At 41.0% G+C, this 25,052-nt stretch overlaps 2 protein-coding genes across 4 annotated transcripts in view; one reads left to right on the top strand and one right to left on the bottom strand.

The window, feature by feature from the left end:
* l1cama (L1 cell adhesion molecule, paralog a) overlaps positions 1–20,987 on the top strand; it is a 50,816-nt gene extending 29,829 nt beyond the window's left edge. The window contains exons 3-30 of one of the 2 annotated variants that reach the window (XM_077513005.1): positions 1,570–1,794; positions 4,267–4,281; positions 5,843–5,945; positions 6,997–7,199; positions 9,197–9,319; positions 9,643–9,813; positions 10,187–10,301; positions 10,504–10,688; positions 11,392–11,523; positions 11,616–11,762; positions 12,133–12,244; positions 12,938–13,098; positions 13,178–13,337; positions 13,494–13,618; positions 13,736–13,837; positions 13,959–14,156; positions 14,231–14,301; positions 14,388–14,613; positions 14,694–14,809; positions 15,308–15,524; positions 15,727–15,849; positions 16,071–16,247; positions 16,338–16,451; positions 16,543–16,692; positions 16,995–17,126; positions 17,789–17,861; positions 18,003–18,014; positions 18,159–20,987. In XM_077513005.1, the coding sequence (XP_077369131.1) occupies positions 1,674–1,794; positions 4,267–4,281; positions 5,843–5,945; positions 6,997–7,199; positions 9,197–9,319; positions 9,643–9,813; positions 10,187–10,301; positions 10,504–10,688; positions 11,392–11,523; positions 11,616–11,762; positions 12,133–12,244; positions 12,938–13,098; positions 13,178–13,337; positions 13,494–13,618; positions 13,736–13,837; positions 13,959–14,156; positions 14,231–14,301; positions 14,388–14,613; positions 14,694–14,809; positions 15,308–15,524; positions 15,727–15,849; positions 16,071–16,247; positions 16,338–16,451; positions 16,543–16,692; positions 16,995–17,126; positions 17,789–17,861; positions 18,003–18,014; positions 18,159–18,408 (3,834 nt within the window). In that variant the 5' untranslated portion in view covers positions 1,570–1,673 and the 3' untranslated portion in view covers positions 18,409–20,987. The remainder of the gene's footprint in view (positions 1–1,569; positions 1,795–4,266; positions 4,282–5,842; positions 5,946–6,996; positions 7,200–9,196; positions 9,320–9,642; positions 9,814–10,186; positions 10,302–10,503; positions 10,689–11,391; positions 11,524–11,615; positions 11,763–12,132; positions 12,245–12,937; positions 13,099–13,177; positions 13,338–13,493; positions 13,619–13,735; positions 13,838–13,958; positions 14,157–14,230; positions 14,302–14,387; positions 14,614–14,693; positions 14,810–15,307; positions 15,525–15,726; positions 15,850–16,070; positions 16,248–16,337; positions 16,452–16,542; positions 16,693–16,994; positions 17,127–17,788; positions 17,862–18,002; positions 18,015–18,158) is intronic. The other variant, XM_077513006.1, reaches the window with a different exon arrangement.
* ribc1 (RIB43A domain with coiled-coils 1) lies at positions 18,825–25,039 on the bottom strand. 2 transcript variants are annotated; one of them, XM_077513009.1, is made up of 9 exons: positions 24,936–25,012; positions 24,751–24,827; positions 23,958–24,177; positions 23,673–23,890; positions 23,486–23,600; positions 23,118–23,236; positions 21,676–21,906; positions 21,255–21,421; positions 18,825–21,163 (listed from the first exon to the last, which is right to left on the bottom strand). In XM_077513009.1, exons 3-9 carry the CDS (start codon positions 24,154–24,156, stop codon positions 21,082–21,084), a joined length of 1,131 nt encoding a protein of 376 aa, XP_077369135.1. In that variant the 5' UTR covers positions 24,157–24,177; positions 24,751–24,827; positions 24,936–25,012; the 3' UTR covers positions 18,825–21,081. The 2 variants fall into 2 exon arrangements, with proteins under 2 accessions (XP_077369135.1, XP_077369134.1); XM_077513008.1 differs by having other exon boundaries at positions 24,751–25,039.
* Between the last annotated feature and the right edge of the window lie 13 nt (positions 25,040–25,052).

Genomic DNA, 25,052 nt, shown 5'->3' with positions numbered 1-25,052 from the left:
AAATGATGAAAAGCACGTTGGCTTTCGTCAGATGGGTTTGTTTTTTTTTAAATAAATAAATACGCTATTAGCCATGAATTTGAACGAGGCAAGTTAGCTCAGTTGTTAGAGCAATTTCTTCCCCCATGGAGAACTTGGGTTCAAGCCCCACTTGGGCCACATTTTAGTACATTCGTTGGTTTGATACCAACTATCGTTTCAGCAAATGGATTATAATTTCTCTGAAATGATTAAATCCCACCTTGGACAGATTGCAATTCAAGTTTTCTTCTTATTAATGTATCTTTCAACTTCAATTAAAACTGTAATTTTCACATAATTTATCTTTCAATTCACCTCATAAGCATTCAGCTATTAGCATTCAGCTATTAGCATTCAGCTTTCAGCATTCCCACGCATTTTCTCCAGAAATTGCACTTCATCTAGTCTCTCAAAAAGTAATTATTTTAGAATCAAAATACTCAATTAACATTTTCAAAAAAAAAAAAAAAAAGATTGAAAGTTTCTCATGCACCAAAGGCTATGTGAGATTTGACAACACTGAATTGACACAGACTCTCAATGAAAGAATCCAGAATTAACTCAAAAGGATCAAATTCAAACATTTTTCTTAAAGATTCTTTAAAGAAAACACATTTGAGATGAGTAGCAACCATGCCAAATTTGACACTTGTAGTGAAAAATAGCTTATTCCCTACAATTCTCTACTCCATATTTCTCAGCCTTTGCATGGCAACACACACACACACTTTTTTTTTTTTTTAAAGAATTATCTTCAAACATGTACACATGTAGAAAAAAAAAAATTAAGAAAAGATAGTTTTCAATTTCCAGGTACTATAGGATTCTGTTCCAAAACATTTAAGCACAAAAAAATAATGTAAATGTAAAATTTGTTGTTAATAGTCCTTCAAGTTCAATGCGAAACTAAGCAATACAATAATTCAATTTTTTTCCAGATTCGACCTTTTCTAGTTTTTTCAACTACTTGATTTGACAGTCAATTGGCGATTATGAATGAATATTTTGCTATCCAAACTTCAATCATATTGGAGACATTATCCTGAAATTAGTCTCTTGATCCTTTAAATAAAGTCACCTGCAGCAGTCACTGGGCCACTTCATCAAGTAGCCTATACACTTATTTGCACAAAAGAGGTTGGATATTTAAAAAAAATAAAAATAAATAAAAAAAACAACCATAATGTTAAGTTTTGATCCTCAGCATCCGCGCACACTTCCGTGCAACACCACCTGACTCATGTTTCTTTAATGATAATGAATCAGTCCGTTCATCTGTCCATCTCTTGCCCATTGGCCTCTTGTTGTTGTGGTATTTTGTCCATCTGTTCAGCTTGTCCATATGTGCCACTGGACATGTACTGGTAATTAATGAAATGCTGATCAAGTCTATTGTTACAGTGATCTCTCCATGTGTGTTTTAACTCCGTGTCTCAGTCTGTCTATCGGTCTGACCACATGGTGCACGCTCATGTTTCTCCCACTGTGACACATGGCCCACGCTACCCCCCGACCCACACCTAACCTCCATTCTCTTTTATGTGGCAGAAAGAAGACCAGCGGGAGGTCACGAGGGGTGCAAAGACAAGCCAAACGACGAGGCCGCCAGTTGTGTGTGCGTGTGAGGACTTACTTGGATGGGACAGTGAGCAATGGCTCACGTGCAGCGACAGCAGGTTGGCAGTAGGAGGCGGTGCTCAGGCCTCCTGCTCCTCTCCCTCCTCTGCCTGGCAGTCCAGCCCAGCCAAGCAACCATACACATTCCCTCCAACTGTGAGTACACCATCACGTCATATTGCAAGACGGATGCTTCAGTTTTATTGTGCTAATGAAATAATGTTGACTCATCAAATGTGTTAATAATTATCTTTCACCGTGATTAATTTAGAGCAAGGAACACACTGAGCGTGTTACTCGTTAGGGCTGGATTATTGTGCTCAAAATTGGAACTCCTTTTTCTTCCTCATCCGGTTGTGTGTCTAATTACGTTCTAATGGATCCTGTCATGGAGAATTGATTAGTCCCACTATTGATCTGGTTCCTCTGAGCAAACCAGAATCTGATAGAGGAGTAATTTAATCAACAATAGGATTACTTGAGAAAAAAACAACAACAGTGATTTGCCCCTTTTGATCCCAAGTCTTCCTCTTTTGCTGTGCCTGGGATGGGCAACTTAAATGCTAGAGAGGGGCCACAATTTTTCAAAAGTGCTACTGGGGGGCCCACATAGGACAACATACTTCCAAAACAAATGTATGATAAAAACACTAAAGTTTTAAATATGGACAAAATAAGTGCATGCATGCTCTTAAAAGATTTCATTTTTTACAATATATTACTCAATGCATGTATACAGTGTGAACCAAACAACAAAATAACCACATACTGTATTTTCCCCCAGAACAAAGGGCTCTCTTGCATAATTGCAAAATTACCATTCAAGGACGGCACAAAACTACTGAACAAGAAATCAACAAGTGCAAGAATTAATTATGTGCATTTTTTCCCCACAAAAATCACCTCACTCAAAATGTTAATATTGATGACTATGTTTCCTGCATATCATTCTAAATCCACAAAAAATTATTAGGCTTAACGTAGTATAGGGCAGTGTAAAGACCAGTGTAACCGCAACTAAGATATGTATGCCATCTAGTGGTGAATGGTGATATTACAACTTTGTCACCTGAGGATTTGCACATATTCACATATTTTTGACTGTTTTTTGTAATTTTTTCATAGTTATTATTTTTATATATATTTATATTTTCAGATTATTATTATTATTATTATAATTATTCTTTTCATTGTATTTTATTTATTTTTATTTTTTATTTTTTATTAAGTAAATTGCGGGTGTCGGTGCTGCTGCTCTGGCAATGTGTCAAAACAGAAAGAAGAAAAAGAAAGCATTCCAGTAACTGCATTTGTTGCTTTTCTTTACCGAAAGTGCTTGCAATGAATCACTGTCCTTCACCACCCACGCAGACTTGTGAGCAAAACAAGCTCAGGAGCGCACATATGTCGTCAATGCAGATGAAAAGCGATAAATCCAACAATCTTATTTCCTCAATTGAGGTGGAGGTTATGGCGAGCGGTAGATGATGCGCAGGAAACAGAGGAAGGGGAAGGAAGAGTCGGTCAAAGATGCAAAAGGACAAGGTGTCACTTTCATTACAAATTGCCAGCTGGTGAGTGGTGACACATGTCAATGAGAGCCAGTGATAATGATCATTGTCCTCCAAAGTGTTACAAAGGGTTTGGGGTTTGTTACACAAGACAATAGCGTGTCATTATATTGCTCTTGTATCATGATTGTTGTTCAGATATCTAGCTATAGTATCTATTGGTGTATGTCAAGTGGAACCTGAATATTTGTTCTGTGACAATGGCTCACATTTAGAATCATAACATAACAAAATACAGTTGATGCTTTGAGATATGCTTGGCGGATGTTTTGCGTTGACCTGCGAGCAAAAATATGAGATATGATTGCTGCGTGATGTCAATGAACTCAACTCACTTCACAACAAATAGCAGTAAAGCAACTGGTGAACAATACTTAAAAAATAGAGGCTTCCATCTGATTATCGCCACTTCCAGTTGAAGTTTACAGTTAAACTAAACGCAATGTTAAGAGTACGTTTTTATTTAAAATAACCTTCTAACTTTATAGATAGAAGTCAGTTTAGCCCAATGCTAACAATCAATGTAAAATGCCCCTCGACGGGCTAACGTAGCATTAGCGTTGTGTTGTTACATCACAAAGGCAACACCACATTTTCCCATTCAAATACATTTCAATGGAAGTCGTATGTTCCAGAGTCAAACCATTCTAAAACACTCACTAAATGTGAAGTTTGTTCAAATCCTAAAATCTAATAACATTTAATTAATCAATCAACCATTAAGCTAAATTATCTGTGATGTCTTGTCTTGCGCTGTGATTGGCCAGTTGTTAGGCCAAGGCTTAACAAAAGTTTGAGAAAAATTAATAAAATGAACTAAAAATAACTGAAAAAGTTTCAGGAAGATGCCTTTCTGTTGTTGGAATGTTTCTATGTACTTTAATTTCCTATTTCTGATCTGTATCTTTCCTTCTATTTACAGTTTTACTGTCAATACAGCATGTGAAATGACAGCTGTCAATCTAACATCTACACATTTAAGTCTCTCTTGTGTACCGTAACTAAAACATTTTCTCCCTCATGCCTGCTCTCTTGCCTCCACTGTGGACAACAAAAGACCACATAAGTGACCGTAAGTGCTTTTAATGTTCCTGGCCAATCTTTGGTAATGTGGGTGCTGGCAAAGCTGCTTGTAAACACTTTCATTATGCCGCTGGGGTTATTTTCCATCCAGCGCTCAGTTAAAAAAAAAAAAGAAAAAAAATTGGGGTGGGGTAGGGTTTTGTGTTTACACTTTGCTGCACTTTGAATCCAGCATTTGCAATGTTGTGCTTGTGTGTGCATCTGTTTCATGTGTGGATGTTGAGTCATTTTTTGTATGTTTGTGTTTGTAGTCACATGGGCAGCATGGGGAAATAAAAGAGCCACCCTCCCTCTGCACAGCCCCAAGCCTGAACTTTAATTTGATCAAGAAGGGGCTTATTAGCTTTCATTGCATTCCCTCACTCTCTCACTGTCTTCGTCTCTGCCGAACCTTTTGTCGATTTTCTGTCTCTGCCGGTTGCCGCATCATCACTGTGCATCGTTCTGCTCAGCTGCCACGGCAACCCCTTTATCCTTTTGTGGCTCGCTCACATCTTACTCTCCTTTACCTGCCTTAAGCTCCCGCTTGCTGCTGTCGAGTCACTTCTTGAAACCCAGACGACAGACTCAATTATTGACCCACTGCTTTAATCGATACACCTGCACCATGTTATCAGCATCCAGCGCAAATTGCTTCCTTTACGAGGACAATATTCCTAACATTAGTTACATACATCTTTATGTTTCCTTGGGGTATTTTTCCCAGCTACACTGTACAGGTTTGTCAGAGTAATCTTGTTTTCGTTTTTTTTTAGATCATAAAAAGCTAGCATCTGAACGGGGTGTGTAAATTTTATTTATTTATTTATTTATTTATTTTTTATCCATGGTCTGTGACAGTGACAAGTTGACAACAGTGACAGGCAGAGATGAGCTTCCTCTCACGATGGTCCTCTAAAATCCCCCCTTCACGTCCCACTTGAATGATGCCGCATCCATTTCCTCTCATCTCAACCAATTTCCTGCTCACCCTACATTACACCTCCTTCTCTTGGGACTCTTTCCTGGTCCTATTGATCGAATATATAGCTATTGGCAGCTGTTAACCTAAAAATGATTGGTGTCTCTGCACCTTCTGGTCATAAGGGATGCATGCATTACTCTGGGGTGATATGCGTCGAAGCACCAGTTAATGCATGTGTAATGAAATAAATTAAATACGGCACCGCTCCATATAATGGTGGTCCCTAATTTGTAAAGAGTTGATCGATAGGTAATTAACATAATACATACACACTAAATGCTTTTTAAATCAAGTTAATTCTAATATGTTAAGTCCAAGTTACCTACACAGAATATTCAATAACGGATCGAAAAAATATGAATATATAGCAATTTAGTAATCGAGCTCAATCTATGTTCATTATGTGGCAAGCAGGAAGTTTTCACTGTTTTTATGTAATGACTCAACGTATTGGTGTTTTGAGTTACGAGCAGTCACAGAAAGGATTAAACTCGTATCTCAAGGCATCGCTTTACTGTGTGTGCGACCTCAGAGGAGTTCACCAACATGTCCGCATTACAACCAAATGTGTTTTTCATCCTTGCAGTCAAGAGGCCTCCTGTTATCGTCACACAGCCCGAGTCCGTCACCGTCTTCAGCGTGGAAGATCTCGTCATGACCTGCGAAGCCTCTGGCAACCCGCCGCCCATGTTCGTATGGACACATGCACATATCACTCACTCACTCACTCACTCACTCACTCACTCACTCACTCACTCACTCACTCACTCACTCACTCACTCACTCACTCACTCACTTTGTCACACTCATTCACTCTTTTGCTCGCTCTCATTTACTCTTATGATCTCACTCACTCACTCACTCACTCACTCACTCACTCACTCACTCACTTTGTCACACTCATTCACTCTTTTGCTCGCTCTCATTTACTCTTATGATCTTACTCACTCACTCACTCACTCACTTTGTCACACTCATTCACTCTTTTGCTCGCTCTCATTTACTCTTATGATCTCACTCACTCACTCACTCACTCACTCACTCACTCACTCACTCACTCTTCCTCTTTGTCTCTCACTCTCCCACAGTCCCTCTCTCACTTTGTCACATGCTCTCATTCACTCTTAAGCTCTCATTCTTTCCCTCCCTCAGACCGTCTTTAACTCTCCCAAACTCCCTCTCTTACTTTGTCCTATACTCACTCATATTCTCACTCTCTCATTTGCTCTCATTCGCTCTTACAGTGTCATTTTTTTTTAAATCTCACTTGCTCAATCTCTCTCATTCACTCACTCTTTGACTCTTTGACCCTTTGACTGTCACGCCCTCTTACAAACTCAATCTGTCTCTCCCACTCACTGACTGCACACAGTTTCACTCTCTCACTACTCCTTTTCTCTTTACTCTTTCTCTTCTCGCCAACGCACGCACGTACGCACACACACACACACAAATGTAGACTCAGGGTGACTTTCAGTCTCCGTGTTGATTAGTCCATCATGAGAGGAAAGCAGCTCTCTGTCACAATTCTGTCATCAACAAAGGACGAATGTGGCAAAGCAATCTTCCCAAGTGGAAGATTGTCGTGGTTGCCAAGTAAAGGATGAATATCACAATGAGACTTAATAAGCTTGCTCGTCCCATCGGGGCTTAAATTTATTTGCGTCCTCGAATTTAGTCACATAAGGACATGAAGTTATTGAAGTCATTTTTTTTTTTTTTTTTTTTTTTTTTTTTAAGTTTCCGATGGACGAAGGACGGAGAAGAGTTCGACCCGGGCACTGACCCAGAGCTGAAGGTGAGCGAGCGCTCCGGATCCTTCGCCTTCTACACGCTCAGCAACACCGTGGACTCCCTGAAGCAGTACCAGGGCAAATACGTGTGCTACGCATCCAATGAGCTTGGCACGGCCGTCTCCAATGAGGCCATGCTCAACACTGATGGTGAGTGGCCAACTGAAATTGATTCATCACAAAATGCTTACTGACCAGTTTGTACAAAATGGATGGAATAACTGCTGCTGCTTAGGCCGTGTTGGATTTTTATTATCCTTTCAGCTTGTCTGTAGCCATTTTTTGTTATGTGCAGTACAGACAGTCTGTAAATTTGAATTTATCTTTTCGGCATAGAGTTCTTAATATCAATTCTTGTCATTAATAAATAAAGTAGGCATATCTATTCATTTTTTTACCCTTCAAATTTCAGTTTGTTTTCTCAATGCTCAGGTTGAAAAACAAGCTGAATTTTTTTTTAATTCTCAGGACCACTCCCCCTTTTATTGCTGTTGGTAAATTCTTCTCCATGGTTAGCAGAGGCTCTTTCCACTTCTTCAAATCAAATCAAAATCTCAAAATTGTGTCGTTCACTTGCTCCATTGGAGTGCAGTAAACCTTTAACCGTCTGTTTCATAAGCTAAGAATATGAAATTAAATTGCCCAAAAATCGGATTTTGTGTCCTGGTAGAAATCATATAAAACAAAAACAAAACAAAAAAAAAATCAAGTTTTTATTCTAAAATGAAAGCCATTGTACCCAAATTGTATGATTCAACTAAAATATATATATATTAAAAAAAAAATGTAAATTGGGTTTCAATTGGCCAAATATATCCAAGATAAAGCCAAAAGTTTCATTGCATTTGCATTAACAGATGCAAATGACCAGCACAAAGTGAAGACTCTGAAGAGGTATTTATTTATTAAGTTTTTTTTTATTAACATTTCAAATTAGTACTATACAAGCCTTATATATGTGAAATATATTAGGGATGCTTGAGTGCTCCTGCAAACGAGCTCACGCAAGCTAATTGTCTGTTTAGAAGCAATAGCAGAGCCGTGTGATGTCGAGTTTTCCTGCTTTCTAAACAGCTCATTTGTTAGTAAATGAAGACTCACACTGGGACAACAGGGCACCGTCGCCTAAAACATAATTAACATGCAAGGACATGATAATCAGCCCCCCCCCCCCCCCCCCCCCCCAAAAAAAAAAAAAAAATCACAGACACACAAGCACACACATATGCAAGCCCCTGGACAAGTAAAATGCAAAGAGGACCTTTGTGTATGTGTATCCATCTACCTATGTGGCTGGATCTCTCCAGGGCGACCTCCTTCACTCACAGTTTCCCTGACAACCGTTTCCCCAGAAACACTCGTGAGCTGATGTCATGCGAAGCCCTCTTCAATGACTCCCGTGGGGTTATGTGTGATGAGCAGAGGGGAGGCACGAAGCAAATATAGCACGAACAACTCCCAAATCATATTGTACCACTTCCTCACGACAAACCAGACACTTTGCTCCCCACTCCTTGTAAATGAAGAGTGTCAAGTCTTGTTGCCAATGTGATGGCGACATGAAAGAGTTGTGACTTTAGACATAGGTGACCAGACAACTTTTTCGAGAAACAAGCTGTTGTTCGGCTGATATTTTGCTTTGACATGAGAGCAAAAATTAGAGATACAAGTCTGCATGGTGGCAGTTGAACTCAACTCACTTCACTACAAGCAACTGTTAGTGAACAATTCCACAGAAAAAGAGGCTTCAAGTCGTGTAATGTCACGCCCAGTAAATGTGTAAATAGGATTTACACAGACACATACCACATTGTCCATTGAATTAAAGCTAAAAATATGATTGAAACGAATTATTTACATTCGATTTAAATATGTCATCATTGTCATGTTGAAAGCACATTACAACAATGTTTTTGTTGATTTTTATTTGGAAGGCTGGAACGGATTAATGGCATTTCCATTCATTTCAGTGGACAAAGGTGATTTGAGGTACAAATGTTTTGAGTTACGTATGTGGTCAAGGAACTAATTAAACTCTTGTGTCAAGACCACTTTATACATAAAATAAAGGTGGTTGTTTACATGTTAAAACGCGTGGTGGTTCTCTTCTCATGAGTAAACATTTCCCCGTCCTTGGCCCCTTTCAGCTCCACCATCCCAGCAGAAAGAGAAAAAGGTCCACGTGAAGTCTGAAGAGGGAAGCAGTATTGTTCTGAGTTGCAACCCCCCACAGAGCTCCATGGAGCCCATCATTCACTGGATGGACTGGAGTGAGTATACTAGCCGTTCATTTCATTTCTAACAACTTCTTCTGACACCCTCGACAATTCAGAAAATTTTGTGGTAATGGAGTGTGTATCATAACTATGGGCTTTTATTTATGAATACATTCCTGCTGTATATTTACTTCAAACTTGCTCTTCCATGACGTATTAACAATGTTCACAAGCAACTGCCCCCACTTAATTAGTAAAAAAACGAAACAAACAAACAAAAAAAACCTTAAAGTGTCCTGTAAGTAATAAAGTTTCTATTGTTCATTCTTGCAAAATAGGCCTATTTAATTGTACGTTGTTTTCATCTCGCCTTGCAGAGCTTCTTCACATCCAACTGAGTGAGCGGGTGGTGGTGGGCAAGGATGGTAACCTGTATTTTGCCCATCTGAAAACCACGGACAGCAGGGATGACTACACCTGCAATGTTCAGTATCTGGCAACTCGCACCATTCTGGCAAAGGAACCCGTCACTCTCACTGTCAACCCCTGTAAGTTTCATGCAAGTTGACAAGATCAATCAAAAATCAAAAAACATAACCCAATTTCGACTTTCAACTTTAGCGTCTTCTACAAAAAGGTCTCTAGTCCCCCTTATTGTACCTAATTTTCCTCTTTAAAATGCATGCACAAAGTAAATTCCAGAGCATTACCATTGACCCAATAAGTGGACCAAATCATTGAACGTAACCGAGCAGTTGCAGCAGGACGTCAGGATGTCTTCCAACATCTGTAGCTCAAACAGAGAGAGACCCGCACATGTGAACAGAGACCTCCATGCTGCTGTAGTACAAGGGCGTCCGAGGTCAACAGCACTTAGAGAATGACACTTGGGTGTGCTGTGTGTGAATGTTTGTGCTTCAGCCAACTCAGTGCTGCGGAACAGAAGGCCCCACATGATGAAACCTATTGGAAGCCACAGCACTTACCATGCACTCAGGGGCCAGACCATCGAGCTCGAGTGCATCGTCCAAGGCTAGTGAGTGTCTCAGTGTGTGCATACTGTATGTGCTGTAGGCTTATATATATGAAGCCTGGAGACACGCCTTTTTAAATCGACCTTCTTAACATCCATTTTTCTCTTACACTCCCATTACCTTTGCACTGTACTGCCAACTTTGCCTCTTGCACCTCCTTCCACTTACTCTCATTTTAATCACCCTTCCATTCTTTCCCCTCAGTCCAACTCCCAAAGTATTGTGGGTGAGGAAGGATGGCGAGTTGTCCGAAACTCGGACTGCTAAGGAAATGTTTGACCGCCGTCTGCGCTTCACCAATATCTCAGAGAGTGATGCCGGCGAGTATCAGTGTCTTGCTGAGAACTCCCAAGGGAAGACCATACACACTTACACTGTGGCAGTGGAAGGTACGCCAAATGGAACACAACCAGCAGTAAATAAATGTGGACCCCCCTTCTCCCACACACCCTAACAATAGTTGATTAATTAATATTTCATCATGAAAAGGTGATCAACACAAAGTAAGCAAAATTTAAGAGTTAAATTTAAACCTTTAACAATTAAAAGGTTAATTTTACAGTGTTAAAACTAATGAAATATTTGAATGTAGCCTCACGTCACTATTCCCTAAGCCAAAGCCTCACCTCTATGGCCATGCATAATGTCATGTGATTATTAAAGTGCATAGTTGTGATGAGTTAGGATAGCTTCAACAACACTACAGAGCTAGCACTTCTAAGCTAGCATTAGCACTGAAAACAAGCCAACATTAACTAAGGCCTGGACATGGTCGCATGACTTATTCTTCATGGAATGTTATTATAATACTAAAGTTTTATTTTGTGGAGGGTAAAATCAATTAAAAATAAAAAAAAGAGGTGATTAGTGTATCTGTTGAGCAGACCAGTAGTTAATTTTGTGTCACTCCTTAAATCCTTTCAGCTGCCTGAGTTCAGTTCCCTTTTCTTTGCTTCTGTTTGCTTGCCTTTAAGCTAAGCGATGGCCTTTTTTTTTTTTTTTATTCACATGACTTGCTTAATCTACACTGTTTCAATCATGCTTATTCAATACAATGTAAAGTCTGAGAAACAAACAAATTTGATTCGCTAGCTGCTCCCTACTGGATCAAAGAGCCAATCAGTATGTTATACGCACCCGGTGAGAATGTCCGACTTGACTGCCAGGCAGAAGGCATCCCGACTCCAACCATCACTTGGACCATCAACGGGATACCTCTCTCATGTCAGTATGCAAACAAATGCACGAATGTACACATAAAGCACCTTCCACATGGTTATGTGCTTAGGCTCTGTGCGTTTTCTTATTTCAAACAGCGACAGACAAAGACAGCAGACGCACTCTGACACCGAGCGGCTCTTTAATCCTAAAGGATGTCAATTTTGGAGACACAGCCATCTACCAGTGCAAGGCCTCAAACAAGCATGGAGCCATACTATCCAACACCAACGTTTATGTCATTGGTAGGAGTTTCCAATTATTTAGTACAGTACACCTAATAGCACAGGTGGCAAAAGTAGTCACACCCAATACCTAACCAGAAGTAGAAGTATGCACTTGTGTGGGACTAATAGTACAATGTTTCAAGGCTCTCATCTACTGTAGTTCTTTCACATGACCAAAGTCATTCCTGTATACACTGGGAAGCAAAGAGGGTTTCCCCCTAAATTTTAGCATACAATTGTCCAAAATGGTTTGAGATGAAACTTTCTGTGACAACTCGGAGGTCCAATGAACCCGATTATTTGACGAATTAAATAAACAAGCAGTGTATTTCATACCTTTTGTCCACATGATTTAATGTACATATCTTATCTGCCTTTGCTGTTTCAGAGCTGCCTCCACAGATCCTAACAGAGGATGGTAACACTTACACAGTTACCGAAGGCCAGAAAGTTTTGCTGGAGTGTGACAGCTTTGGCTCTCCAAAACCAAAAGTCACATGGTGAGACAATCAACAATTGCGCTGGTCTACTGTCTTTTTATCTCAGTTTCTCGTTTGATAGCGTACGACGCATTTCATTAGCAGCCAAACACGGTCACATCTGGAGTGTGATTAATGCCGGCGCTCATCCAAGATGGCAAACGCTCGTTGTCATTCATACAACTGTCAGTTTTCTCTACCTCTTCTCCTCATTCGGGTGAGCTGTTCCATCTGACTTTGGGCGAGAGGTGTGGCACACCCTGGACCGGCCACCAGCAAATCACAGGACACATGGACAAATAATCATACACATTCATGCCTACTGCCAATTTAAGAGTCTTCACTTAACCTGTTGCTGGAGAAAACCCGTGCAAGCACATTAAGAATATGCCAAGTCCACACAAGAAGGTGGGAGCTTAGATTTAAACGCCCAACCTAAGAACCCAAAACACTAGATGACCGTGCCGCTGTCATTATTCATATAAATTCTTGAAATGGGGATTTTTCTCCCTGTACCACTCCTATAAGATGTAGCAATTGTTTGTGGACCAAGCAATGGTTAGCACATATACCTGTATATGCCACTGGAGCCAGTACAGTATACCCATACAGTATATGACCCTTTCCAACCTTTACGTCCTGTGCTCCTTTGTAAAACTACATCATATTTTCAAGAAATGTGTGTGAGCATGTGGTTTGTTTGTTTTTTTCCAGGCACAGTGGCAGTGTCTCCTCCCTTCTGGCTGATTCCAGAATTAACCCTCTTATCACTGGGGGTCTAGAAATCTTCAATGTCACGCATGATGATGAGGGCTTGTACACATGCTCTGTGCAAAACACCAACCTGTCCATCAGTGCAGAGCTGGAGGTCCTCAGTGAGTGGCACACGCGCACACATACATGCGCACACACACAGGTACCATGACTCAACATTTTGTTACTTTTCTCCCACAGACAGAACAGTGATCCTGTCACCTCCGCAGGCTCTGAAGGTGCAGCCTGGACAGACTGCCATCTTCACCTGTCTCTCTCTTGTGGACCCCAAACTGGCCTCTCCACTTATTCAGTGGAGAAAGAACGACCACAAGCTGTTTGCATCTGGCAATGATCTGAAGTTAGAAATCACTCTACTAAAATCCTTTGTTTCACCAATACAACTCGATAGGCACTAAGAATAGGCTAGGCTAGGATATTTATCTGTCTACTGGATACACAATGTAAGTATGGATGACAGCTTCATGTGAATAATTCCTAACTTTCCATCTTTTAGATACACATTTGAAGGACCGGACTTGATTATCTCTAATACCAAACTTGAAGATGAAGGAAACTACACGTGTCAGGTTATCACGAATCTGGACATGGCCGAAGCAACCGGCACACTCACGCTACACGGTGAGCTCACCATGATTAGCTGAACATGAAAAGCTGTTTGAAAACTGTAATAGAGAAAAACAAAACATCTGAATAGGTACCGGTAGTTATGATGATAGTACATTTTATAATCTACAGATCGTCCGGACCCTCCTACTCTTGTGCAGCTTACACAACCTAAAAGGCGCACAGTCACCCTCAGTTGGACTCCTGGAGATGAACACAACAGCCCTGTGATAGGTTAGTATTGATGCAGACATGTTTTGGATGATTGACCTTTCGCAAAGACCTCACCCACATAGATGTTTCCGTAGGGCTCCATTAAAACCTACATCTTTCTCTATAATGTGAATCTCTGCAGAGTATGTGGTTGAGTTTGAGGATCAGGTTTCAAATGAAGGAGGTTGGAAAGAGTTGAGCAGAGTATCAGGCAACAAGGACCGTGCCGTCCTCCCTCTGTGGCCCTACATGTCGTACCGTTTCCGTGTCATTGCCATCAACGAGGTGGGCAAGAGTGCTCCGAGCAATCCGTCTGAAATCCACAATACAGCTGCTGAAGGTTCGAGCTATTTGTAGCGTTTATAGCTGCACATTTGTATTGCCAGGGTTTAACATAAAGTTTTATGACTATAGCACCAGACAATAACCCTGAAGATGTCAGGAGTGAGTCCACTGACCCAGATACGCTTGTCATCACCTGGGAGGTACCAGATGTGCAATTGCATGAAGTAGCATCGACTTGTTTTCAAAGGTTTTCATGCCTCATAGGTACGTATTCCTCTTATGACAGGAAATGGACAAACGGGACTTCAACGGACCTGACTTCAAGTATCGTGTCCTGTGGAGGCGGGTGGTGGGCAGCGGGCCCGACTGGCACCCCAACTACACAACTGCGCCGCCATTAGTTATCAATAAGATCGGCAACTTCTCCGCGTTCGAGATCAAAGTGCAGGCTGTCAATGAAAAGGGGGAGGGACCTGAGCCTGATCCTGTCATTGGCTACTCAGGCGAGAATTGTAAGCTCAATCATTTCTCTAACCCACTCGCAGTATTTGTATGTTATGTTGCGTCCAAATATTTTGCCTTTGTGCCTTAGTTCCATTGGAGGCCCCCATGAATGTGGGCATTGTTATACTGAACAGCACTACCATCAGGGTGACCTGGGCTGCAATAGACAGAGAGACGGTCAGAGGACACCTGCTCGGCTACAAGGTACCAATCTAATCTCTATAGGTTTGCAATTAACATTAACAGAAAGAAATCTATCAATGTTTGTCTCAATTGGTCAGTCAAATCACAGGCCATGGTCCTCAGTCAAAAAAATGGGTGAATTTTGCCCTCTGGGTTAGGAGCAATGTCCTGCTTCTGGAGGTAAAATCACTTAGACTCCTGTCCCCGATTGAGGCTGGATCATATGTAGGGGAGTTGGAAAGGTTTCTAAAATCACTTATGGTTACAAGCTTTGGACAAGATTACTCGAGTACAACGGTAATAAGGTGTTAGCGGGAGGAGACTCCAAGGCAGACCTCGGTCACGCTCACTGGCCTCAGAATGTATTGGTGTCTCCTCAGTGGAATTAGAACAGATGGACAATTTTGTAGGCAAGTTTGGGCATCCCGCTACTGCCTTGGACAAGCAGAAAAAAAATGGATAGGTAGATTGAAAAAATCCACGGATATATTATGTTTAAAAAGTGTTTTATGCCTACAGATTCACTTGACTAGGTTTGGCCCCCGTGGTCACCACAAAGGTCGAAGGGCGAGGGAGCCAACGACAACTATTGTTGTGGAGACCGGGGCCAACGAGGAGAGGAAAATGATTGGCGATCTCCGACCGTACTCCCACTACAGCTTGACTGTCAGCGTGTTCAACAGCAAAGGAGATGGGCCGCCATCTGAGATGGTGTCCTTCGAGACTGATGAGGGAGGTGAGAAAGGGAAGAGTCAGATTGGAAGGGTGGGCTGAGATACTCACTGGGGGCAGATGCGGGGAAGGGTGAGGAAATGACAGGGATGAATCGAACATAATGGAAACGGTGTAAAAAAAGTAATTGTAAGAAATTTTGGAGATATTTATGACGATTGAGTGCAATATAAAAGCCTATTTGATCATCTATGTTCTTTGTTTAGTTCCACATGCGCCAACATCTCTGGCGTTGGAAAGTCCATCTGAGACGGAAATGACGCTGCGATGGACACCGCCAAGTCAGCCCAATGGGATTCTTATTGGGTACCACTTGCAGTACCAACGAAGTGAGCATTATTCATATTCCCTCTATTACACATGATTTTCTTTTGGAGCCAACTGGGATAGGCTACAACTTATTTTGACCTTGAACAGTAAAAGCCACCAATGGCCTGCCCAGCCAGGTCTAAGCCCAACCCCATACATCTATCTTCTAAAGTGCAGTAAAATCAGCATCACCATTCAAGTCATCCTTACACTGGTTGGATATCTTCTCATCCATTCTCAGTTGTGGAGAGTGACGACAGCCCAATGCAGGTGGAGAAAATAGATGATCCCACAATCAGCCACTTCACCTTGAAGGGCCTAGATCGCCATAGCCACTACCGCTTCTACCTGAGGGGGCGCACTGCCACTGGAGATGGAGAGCCCATCATGAGGGAAGGTGCCACCACTCTGGATGGAGGTACGCAGATTCTTTTAACCTCACATGGCTGACACATTCCAGCATCCAGTGTGACACAAATTCTATTCCCCTTGCATGAATGTTTCTCAGTGCCTCCTGCCAACATCAGCGTGTCTCCTGGAGATAGCTTTGCTAATATCAGCTGGGTGACCAGGAAGAGGCATAGGAATGTTAGATTCCAGATCCAATATTTCAAGAAGAATGGTAAAGCGTCTCATCACCCAATAAACTTAATAGTGGTTTTAAAACAATGCCCTTTTGGAGGTGCATCTTGAGATAAATTATGTCTGTACAGATGCTGATAAATGGAAGAAGACAGAGAAGGTGGACTCCTCCCAGTCCTTCTACCAGCTCCAGGGCCTAAGACCTGGTTCTCATTACCATCTGCACTTCATCCACAGCAACGTCACCTTCTTTCAGACAGAGATTGACACAGAGGGAGCAGGTACTCTATTACTGTATTACAGCACCTTCTTTCATCTTATCTGTTGCTCCTCTGGGTTTCCCGTGTTTAAATATAAAATCAATCCCACAAAGGAGCCCTTGTAGTTCGCCGCATTGTTATTGAAGTGCTTTCAAGTGTTGGCTTTATGAGATTATTTGTTTGGTGCATTTTTCAGTTCCCTGGTGAGGTGCCACCCCGTCAGAAATTATAATATGCTGTCTTCTTTGGATGTTGCTTCTTTTGAAGCTTTCCCCTCTACTTGCGTATTGCCATCGTTGTGATAACATATTTCTTCTTTCAAGGAGTTACTGAGATGCAGCCCAGCATTGCAACCCAGGGTTGGTTCATTGGCCTGGTAAGCGCCATCGTGCTACTTCTGCTCATACTGCTCATCCTCTGCTTTGTCCGGAGGAACAAAGGAGGGAAGTATTCAGGCAAGTGTCCATATTCTTTATTCTTAAAATATTGTTACATTTAGTGTGGTGGTTGCAATGTATGTGGTGTATTGTTCTGGATCTTCATATCGTGTCAAGCAGACTGCAGCGAAGTGCAAGACGGTAGTTGTGGCACTTAGCAGATACACATTAAACTCTCGTGCCTTGAGACCACTTTTGTTGTGAATGGGCCCTAAAATAAATCTTGAAAAGAGGCCATTAAGTTAACTCTTTCCCTCCCACCCATTCTGACTGAAACAATCCCGTCTGTTTGACTGGATTTAGACTGATTTTGCAAGGCCCACAGAATATTATGTTCTAGTGCTATAAAAACATGGACACCTACTAAAAGAAAGATTAGACTCTCTTGTCATCAGGAAAAAAAAAAAAAAAAACACTGGGGGAAAAAAAAGCTTGTTGGAACATGGCTGATCTCTTATACTCTTCTGCCACTTGATGGCCGTTTTTTGTAATACTACCATTGCTTTAAGCGACTTCTTTAGGTCAGAAGCTATATTATTCTGTTTGCTATAGCATAAAAAAAAACATTTAAAAAAAAACACGTATAAATATGTTTTTGGTTGTGAATGAGAAAGTATTAAAAACGTATTTATACGTTTTTGGGATTGAATGAGTTAATAAAGTCCAACCATTTCTCTTAGTGAAAGACAAAGAGGAAGGCCCGATGGACTCAGAAGCCAGGCCGATGAAGGATGAGACATTTGGAGAGTACAGGTTGGTCACGTTATGTGTCTGTTGATCATGTTCTGGACTCGTGATCCTATCCTGATTCCCTCTGCACTGTTTGACTTCCTTAACCCTTTCTGTTGTCATTATTTTCCTCTTTTCTTCCTAATGCCTGCCCCTGCTTTGCAGATCTCTTGAAAGGTATGCTCTGGTTTCCATTCCCAATTCCAAATACTGTATTAGTCTATTTGCAACATTTCCTTTGACCGTTTCAGCTTGCATGTGCTATTTTCTTTGATAAAAGTATCAACTTTACTCCCCCATTCACTGATCTCCCTCTCGCAGCGACCTGGAGGAGAAGCGCACCGCCAGCCAGCCATCATTGTGCGAGGAGAGCAAACTGTGCAGCGAAGACAACCTGAATTTCAACGGCAGCAGCGTGTTGACAACCGAAATCAACCTGGATGAGTCGCTGGCCAGCCAGTTCAGTCGGCCCAGCGAGGGCGCAGAGGTGCCGGATAACTCCACTTTTAACCCCACCACTGTTTCCTCCGCTGCCAATGGCCTGCCCAACCAAGTCACCATCCTCGATTAACCTCCACGCATCCGTGGAGGATCGTCAGACCAAAACATGTCAACACATACGTGCCCGTACGCTCCTGTTCCCTGCTGAGTAGTTTGATGACTAAGACACAATCAATGTATTGACAATTCAGATGCTGGTGATGTCATCTGATGGACTGGACTGTTTTGACCAAAGGCATGTCCAAAGTATTGGACAATGTGACATACATTAAATCCGACTAACCCTGACATGAAGAAATCCTTTAACTCTCGCTGATCCTTCTTCATCTGTGTAGTGTAGAACGTAAATGATTAACTTTCATCTATCTTCTTTATTTCTTGCCTCATACCGTCTTCAAAAAAACAGAATGTTTTGCAGTAGAAATGATCAAAGGGGGCTGCATGAGCAGCTGCAGACTGAAAAGGGAAGCCGAATGGGACACAGCATCTTTTTCGTAATTGATCGTGTTTTTTAAAAATAATTTCACAATGTAAGTGCCAGTGATTTTTTTTTTTTTTATGACTATCTTAATGTTGCATACCGTTTCTATGATCTAATCACATTTTCATATACATATTGCTCTGACTTCTCTTTATTGACATATTTCATGGATTTGACATCTTTTGACCGAGAGCTTTGAAGTCAGGTTTCATACCATTACTAACACACTAACAATGCATAAATGGGAACTTGCTGTGAAAATGCCGAGTAGCATCTGGTGTATATATTTGCATTGCATCTACATGTATCTATTTAGCCATATTACAGTATTATAGCTCCTGGTCCTTACGAGTTCCTGTGCCTGCTGGGTTTTGCATAGAGCACCAGATTGATGTCATGACTCCATCATCAAGTGTAATGTTATGATTGGAGATGATATTGTAAATTTTGTGTCAAGACTTATGTGTTGCTTTCTGTATCTTGTCTTTGTCTCCTTCTACACTGTCACGCTCCGTATTTTATTTGAGGAGCAGCACTTGCAGATAAAGGGGGTGGAGTTTTGCGGGTAACCACCATAAATGCAACTAAAGATTGGCAATCTGCATATGATAAAGGCAAATAGTTGCTATTCACATCACATCCAGAGAATGTATTTTTTTAGTGCTGACCATATTATTCAGTCCATAAATTATTCATACCCTGACAACATTTTGAGTAAAAGTGAAAAGTTATAATTTGGTATTTTTTTTTAGGTGGCATTGATACGCCAAATGTAAAAAAATAAATAAAAATAAAATAAAAAATTACAAAAAAAAATGGAAAAACCTGTTAGAAATATTAAAAAAAAAAAATCTTTTTACATTTTTACAAAACTCCCCAATAATTACTGTGATTTTCTCCAATATCTAAATTCATAGTAGTCTGATGTGGTCTGGCATAAAAAAAATAACAAAAATATAACAATAATGCACTTCAATTCAAAACTTGGCCAGGGTATGAATAACCTTGGGTTTTACTTTACTCGCTACTGACTGCAACATATCCCAGCTACAGTTTACTGAGGTAATGCATTGAGCAGGACCTTTTCCTTACCTGAGAAAATGTAAATACATCCCTTAAAAGAATGCTATGATGAACCTAACCACGCCCGCTTTAAAAATCTGCAGGTTTTAAAATCCTAAAGCAAGTGTCACTTTTCTTCTTTGTAATGTTGCTTTTGTTATTGGCATATTATTGCAGTAAAATTTGGTTGTTCGGCAAATTAAAAGAAGGCAAATAAAAATTGTGTGTAGATGTTTGCAATTTTTATGGAAATTTGTAAATTGTCTGTTAATATTTACATTCCAATGAATGTTTAGTTTCATGCCAACTGGCAATGCACTGCAGTTAACTTTTTTTTAATGTTTTGTCTGATGCAGTCACTAAAAGTAGAATGCAGCACCACAGGGAGTATGTACAGTTGATGTAACGCCTCTCGTCATATAAAAGCTGGCCACGAGACAAATGTCACGTGACCATGCCAGCCATAAAGGATGTCTGACGAGGGGCGCCGATAAAGCATCTTCATGTTGTTGGTTAGTTGACACGTACACGCATCCACATGCACACACAAACACACTCAGGACAGATAGAAAAAGGTGTTTCCATGTAGGGATGTATATGACACAAAATAAGCCAATATTGTATTTGCTGCTAAACATCTGTGCTTGTTGTCTTTGTTCTGGCAAATGTTAGATTTGAATGAGGAACTCTGTGCGTGCGAACCCACACAAATATACAGAGAAGACACACACACGCACGCGTTCACTCAACTGCCAATTCTTTTGCTTTTCATGTGTCAAAGTGTAGGGCTGTTATTGTTCTTATGTTGAGCCCCCTGCTCCTTTGTTTGTTTTTAGTTACAAAAAAAAAAAAAGTTTGCAGAACAGGTCACAAACCTTTTTAGAAAGAGTCATGATTGCGAAAGGTGGGCTGAGGAGCGTCGGGGAGTGTATTTCACTGCCGGTTTGTAAATGTGCCTCATTGTGGTATACTGTGGTACATGAGCAACTTGGAACTAGGTGCCCCACATACAATTCTCCATGGGGCCAATAAAAGTGTAATTGCATCATCAATCTACCAATGTAACAGGATATATGACCGGACAATAAAGTATGTGGAACAATCTACACTGTGCCTTATTTGTAAGCATAGAGCATTGATGTTTCATATTGAGATAAATTATAATTGGATCGGTTTGTATTACCATGTCACATGTCCGCATCAGCGAGAGCTGGTGTTAAATTGGCGGAAGTATTCCCGAGCGGGTTTGTTTGTGTACAGCTCCTTGTCCAAATACTGCTGACTGAATGTAAGAAAACAAATACACAAAGGATACTGATAAGTAACAGTCTCCACAGCTCAGATTTTATTTGCTATTTGTGCGAGCCACTCACTGAGCTTGTTGCTCTTTGGCCAACTGCATGTTGAACTGGTCTGCTTGCATCCGCTTTGCTCTCCTGAGTTCGGACGCTCTCCTTTCCTCTTCCCGGGCTTCTCCGGATGCCTTTAGAAGCTGGGAGTCCCAGGCTGCATCTTGGTTCTTCTCAAAATCACGACATCTCTTATCATTGATGACAAAGATTGGCTGTCAGATCATCACTGCCGGGGCAACACTTAATCAATCAGTGAATCAGTCAGTTGCTGAGTGAGATGCTTTAGATCCCCATCAATTGCAATTCTTGTATGCTTCCATATTTGTGGACTGCAAGTGGCAGCGCGGTGTTTAGTTTGCCTCTCTGTCAGGAGATCTGTGTTTGTATCAGCTAAAATGCTGCAAATATCACTGAAACAAAATAGTAAGGGATCATCGTCTACCTGTCTCTCAATGCATTGCGCCTCCCTTTCCCTGTAGATGGCGCTCAGCTGCTCGGGGCTCATCCCCTTCCAACTGTCGGTCCCAGCGGGCTTCTTTTCCTGCAGCTGGTTCATGGCCGAATGCCAACCCTCCGTCATCATGGCGGACGTCAACGTGTGCCACTTCTCAGCAAGATTCTCCCTCTCCTCTCTCCGATGTTCCTCTTTCAGGCTTTCAGCCTGCTCGGTAGCCTGCGGGGAGCCAAATGTTGTCAGGCCTCGTCTTTCATGTCGTTCATTTATGAAGTGTGATGCTTAGAATTGAGACAGTGGTGTTTTTCACATTTCCATGCAGCTTGAAGGAAATATTCTTTTAGTTTTGCGAGATAGCTCGTTTTGTGGACTAGAATAGCTCAACTTTATATTGCAAATCATGCAGTTCGTACGCTGACTCCCATCACTCATCTCTACTCAACTATATTTAGAGAGCACTTCAAATCAACCACAGCTGCTTTCTTAAGATGGAACCCAGGGGCAGCAGATTTAATGAAAACACTAGAGGCCCCAGAATTGAACCCTGTGGAACATCATGTTACATTATACATGTGAATTCATATTGCACACATTGTCCAACCTTTTTTTTTTTTTTGCTTAACATAGTTAGTATGAAGGGATTAAAAATAATAAAGAAATGACATGGGTGTACCATCACAACAGTCAAACCAAGGTTAAGATAGAACCACTGATTTAGAGACGTTTTAGGCACCATTGGTAAGAGTAGGAATGATATTTTTCATTTTTTTAATAGACAAAATGTGAGATGACAAAACATTTCTGTTGGCAGTAAAGTCAATCTGGAGTTCATCATCTCGCTCATATCAATGAATTTTTACAATGTTATTTTATGACTTATCACTACTGTTGCTGAATTTAGATGTAAAAAAAAAAATACATCATGTATTTTGTAATCTACATTGTGTCAATATGCAAGCTACAGTATCACACAGGAGAACGCTAACTTCCATCGTACAGATCTAACTAGTTATGAGTTAGTGACTTGTTACTAAGTCACATCAGATTTGCTTATTATGTTCAATGAAATTCTGGTGTATTGGACTGTTTACATGGTCAATTTACCCTTAGTGACATCTAACAGTGGTAGACGTATAGTTTTAGCATGTTCTTCTGAAAAATTCCCTCCTTCAGTTGCATCTGTTGTTGCACTTTGTGAAAAAGTGGTCTATACAGACCCACTGGCTAGTACCTGCCATGAAAAATACAATGAGACAAGAGAGGGAGGATTAATTATGATTATCATGCCTCCCCATGGAAGAGTCAGCTGAGCGCATTCAGGCAAATAAGTGCTAAATAGGTGCCAACGCACATGAACTGAGTTTAATCGTGTTGCCTGACATCCTCGACTTAAATAAGAACGTATAGTGTGTGTATGTGTGTGTACCAACCAGCGCTTGATTGTAGTGGTCAAGAGCGACCCGGGCGGCTTTTCTGCCTTCCTCCTCAGCATTGTGTCGCTGTCTCCAGCTGAGGTCCTGTTGCAACAGTTCTTCCTCTTCGAGCATTTCTACGACACGTGATGCAAATCAACACCTGTTCACCCACTCACGCATACATAACGGATCCCTGTGAAGCTTGTCCATCAATGGCACCTGGCAACCAAGGCTGTGTGTGGGAGTGAGCGATTGTGCAGGAAAGAATTACGCTAATTTGTGATGATTGTGTGTGTACATAGGTGTCTTTAGGAATAGAATTGTATTGAATTATTTATTTATTGTCATTGTTTGGTGCTGATGCAATGACCGGCTCTACTCACCTCTGTGTTTGTCCTCCAAGCACCTTCTCTCCTGTTGGACCCTTTGTGCCAACAGATCTCTTTCAGTTTGCTTCATTTGTTCTCTCTTTTGCTGTGCCCATCCAATATCTTCTCCCTTTGGAACACACAAATAACGTCAGATCGATATCAGCCAGGTTTTTGTTTCCACCCATCAGGCGCGGCCTACCTGAAAGATCTGCATGCTGGAAGGCCCGAGCTCAGCCTCTGGAACAGTGATCCTGAATGCCTCCCTCAGGCCACACTTGAGATCGGCATCACGCGAGTCTTCCACTCGCTGCTGGATGTTCCAGTACTGAGTCAGGCCAGCGTGCAAAGCTTCTCGCACTTTCCTTTCCTCTATGTCTCTCTGCAACAGCACTTCATCATGCTTCCGTCTCAGCCTATCTGCAACATGCACAGAAATACTCTTTCATTTAGTCTCCAAGTCATCTTGTCATTCTATATCTTTTACCAAAAGCTTTGTCCCTTTCTCGCTCCATTTCTTCGCGGTGCTTTTTCTCCTGGGTCTGTTTGTTGAGTGCATCCAGGTCAAGGCCCATCACACGCAGCCTTGTATTGAAAATGCGAGCCTTGCGTGCAGCCTCGGCAGCCTGTCTCCGCTCCTCAGCAGTCTCAATCGATTGGTCAACAGGGAAATTTACTTTGTACATTCTTTTTTTTTTTTTTTAAGTCTGTAATTAGGGGCACAACATTGCAATGTTTAGAGCTATATAAGGAAAAATAAACTCACAGGCCGTAACATTTGGTGCATCTGCACAATCTCAGTGAGCCATAGCATAGGCTTTGTATTAAAAAAACAAAACAAAAACATTATCTTTAAATAATGCTCGGTGACAAAGTTGTGTAGAAGGGGCATTGCATTTAAAATACTTTATTCATTATGTAGCTATATGTCGTCAATTAAGGCATACAAAATACTATAAACAACTCTCTTTAGATTGTAGGCTAATCTTATTTGGTTGTGCAGGATTGTTCATAATCAGGCGGTACATTACTTTATTGATTCCACATTGTTTAGAGCAGCATAGTAGAAAAAAAGCAAGAAAAAAAAAACATTATTATTGGGACTACATACAGAAAATGGAAGGCAAAGGTTTACGGCATTGTATATTGTATATTGAGTATACTGCAAGTTTAATCACCCAAATTAAGCTGTACTGTATTATCAGTTTATCCAATGTTGTTCTGTTCAAATTCTAAAGTAACATTGAATCAGCAATGTAGTTACTTATAATGGCACTCACCCTGCACGATTTGAACTTTGTTTCAAAAGAATGAAGACACTGGCTTGTGGTATCACAACTCTACCGTGTTTGTGGTCCTCGGTATCCATGGCAACAAACATACAACATTATAAAATAAATGTGTTAGTTATTGGAGGGAAAAAAAACAGTTGGTAGTATGTAAAACAATCCAATTATTTACTTACTTATTGTGATCTCGACTGTGTTATATTTACGAAATAAGAGAGCGAGAGAGAGGGAGAGAGAGAGAAACAAACTCAGCCAAAACGTAGCAAGTTTAATCTCGCGAGAAATTCCGCGGT

This window comes from Festucalex cinctus, chromosome 2 (assembly GCF_051991245.1).
Source record: "Festucalex cinctus isolate MCC-2025b chromosome 2, RoL_Fcin_1.0, whole genome shotgun sequence".
Classification (NCBI taxonomy): domain Eukaryota; kingdom Metazoa; phylum Chordata; class Actinopteri; order Syngnathiformes; family Syngnathidae; genus Festucalex; species Festucalex cinctus.
This window is presented reverse-complemented; position numbering and strand designations above follow the sequence as displayed.

What these genes read in the sequence shown, in the direction of transcription:
- ribc1 (XM_077513008.1), bottom strand. Translation starts at nt 24,156, where the DNA reads ATGTACAAAGTAAATTTCCCTGTTGACCAATCGATTGAGACTGCTGAG. An exon ending in ACCACTACAATCAAGCGCTG is followed by an intron (nt 21,907 to 23,117) that starts GTTGGTACACAC and finishes GGCTCCCCGCAG; the next exon opens with GCTACCGAGCAGGCTGAAAG. An exon ending in GCCAAAGAGCAACAAGCTCA is followed by an intron (nt 21,164 to 21,254) that starts GTGAGTGGCTCG and finishes TCTTACATTCAG; the next exon opens with TCAGCAGTATTTGGACAAGG.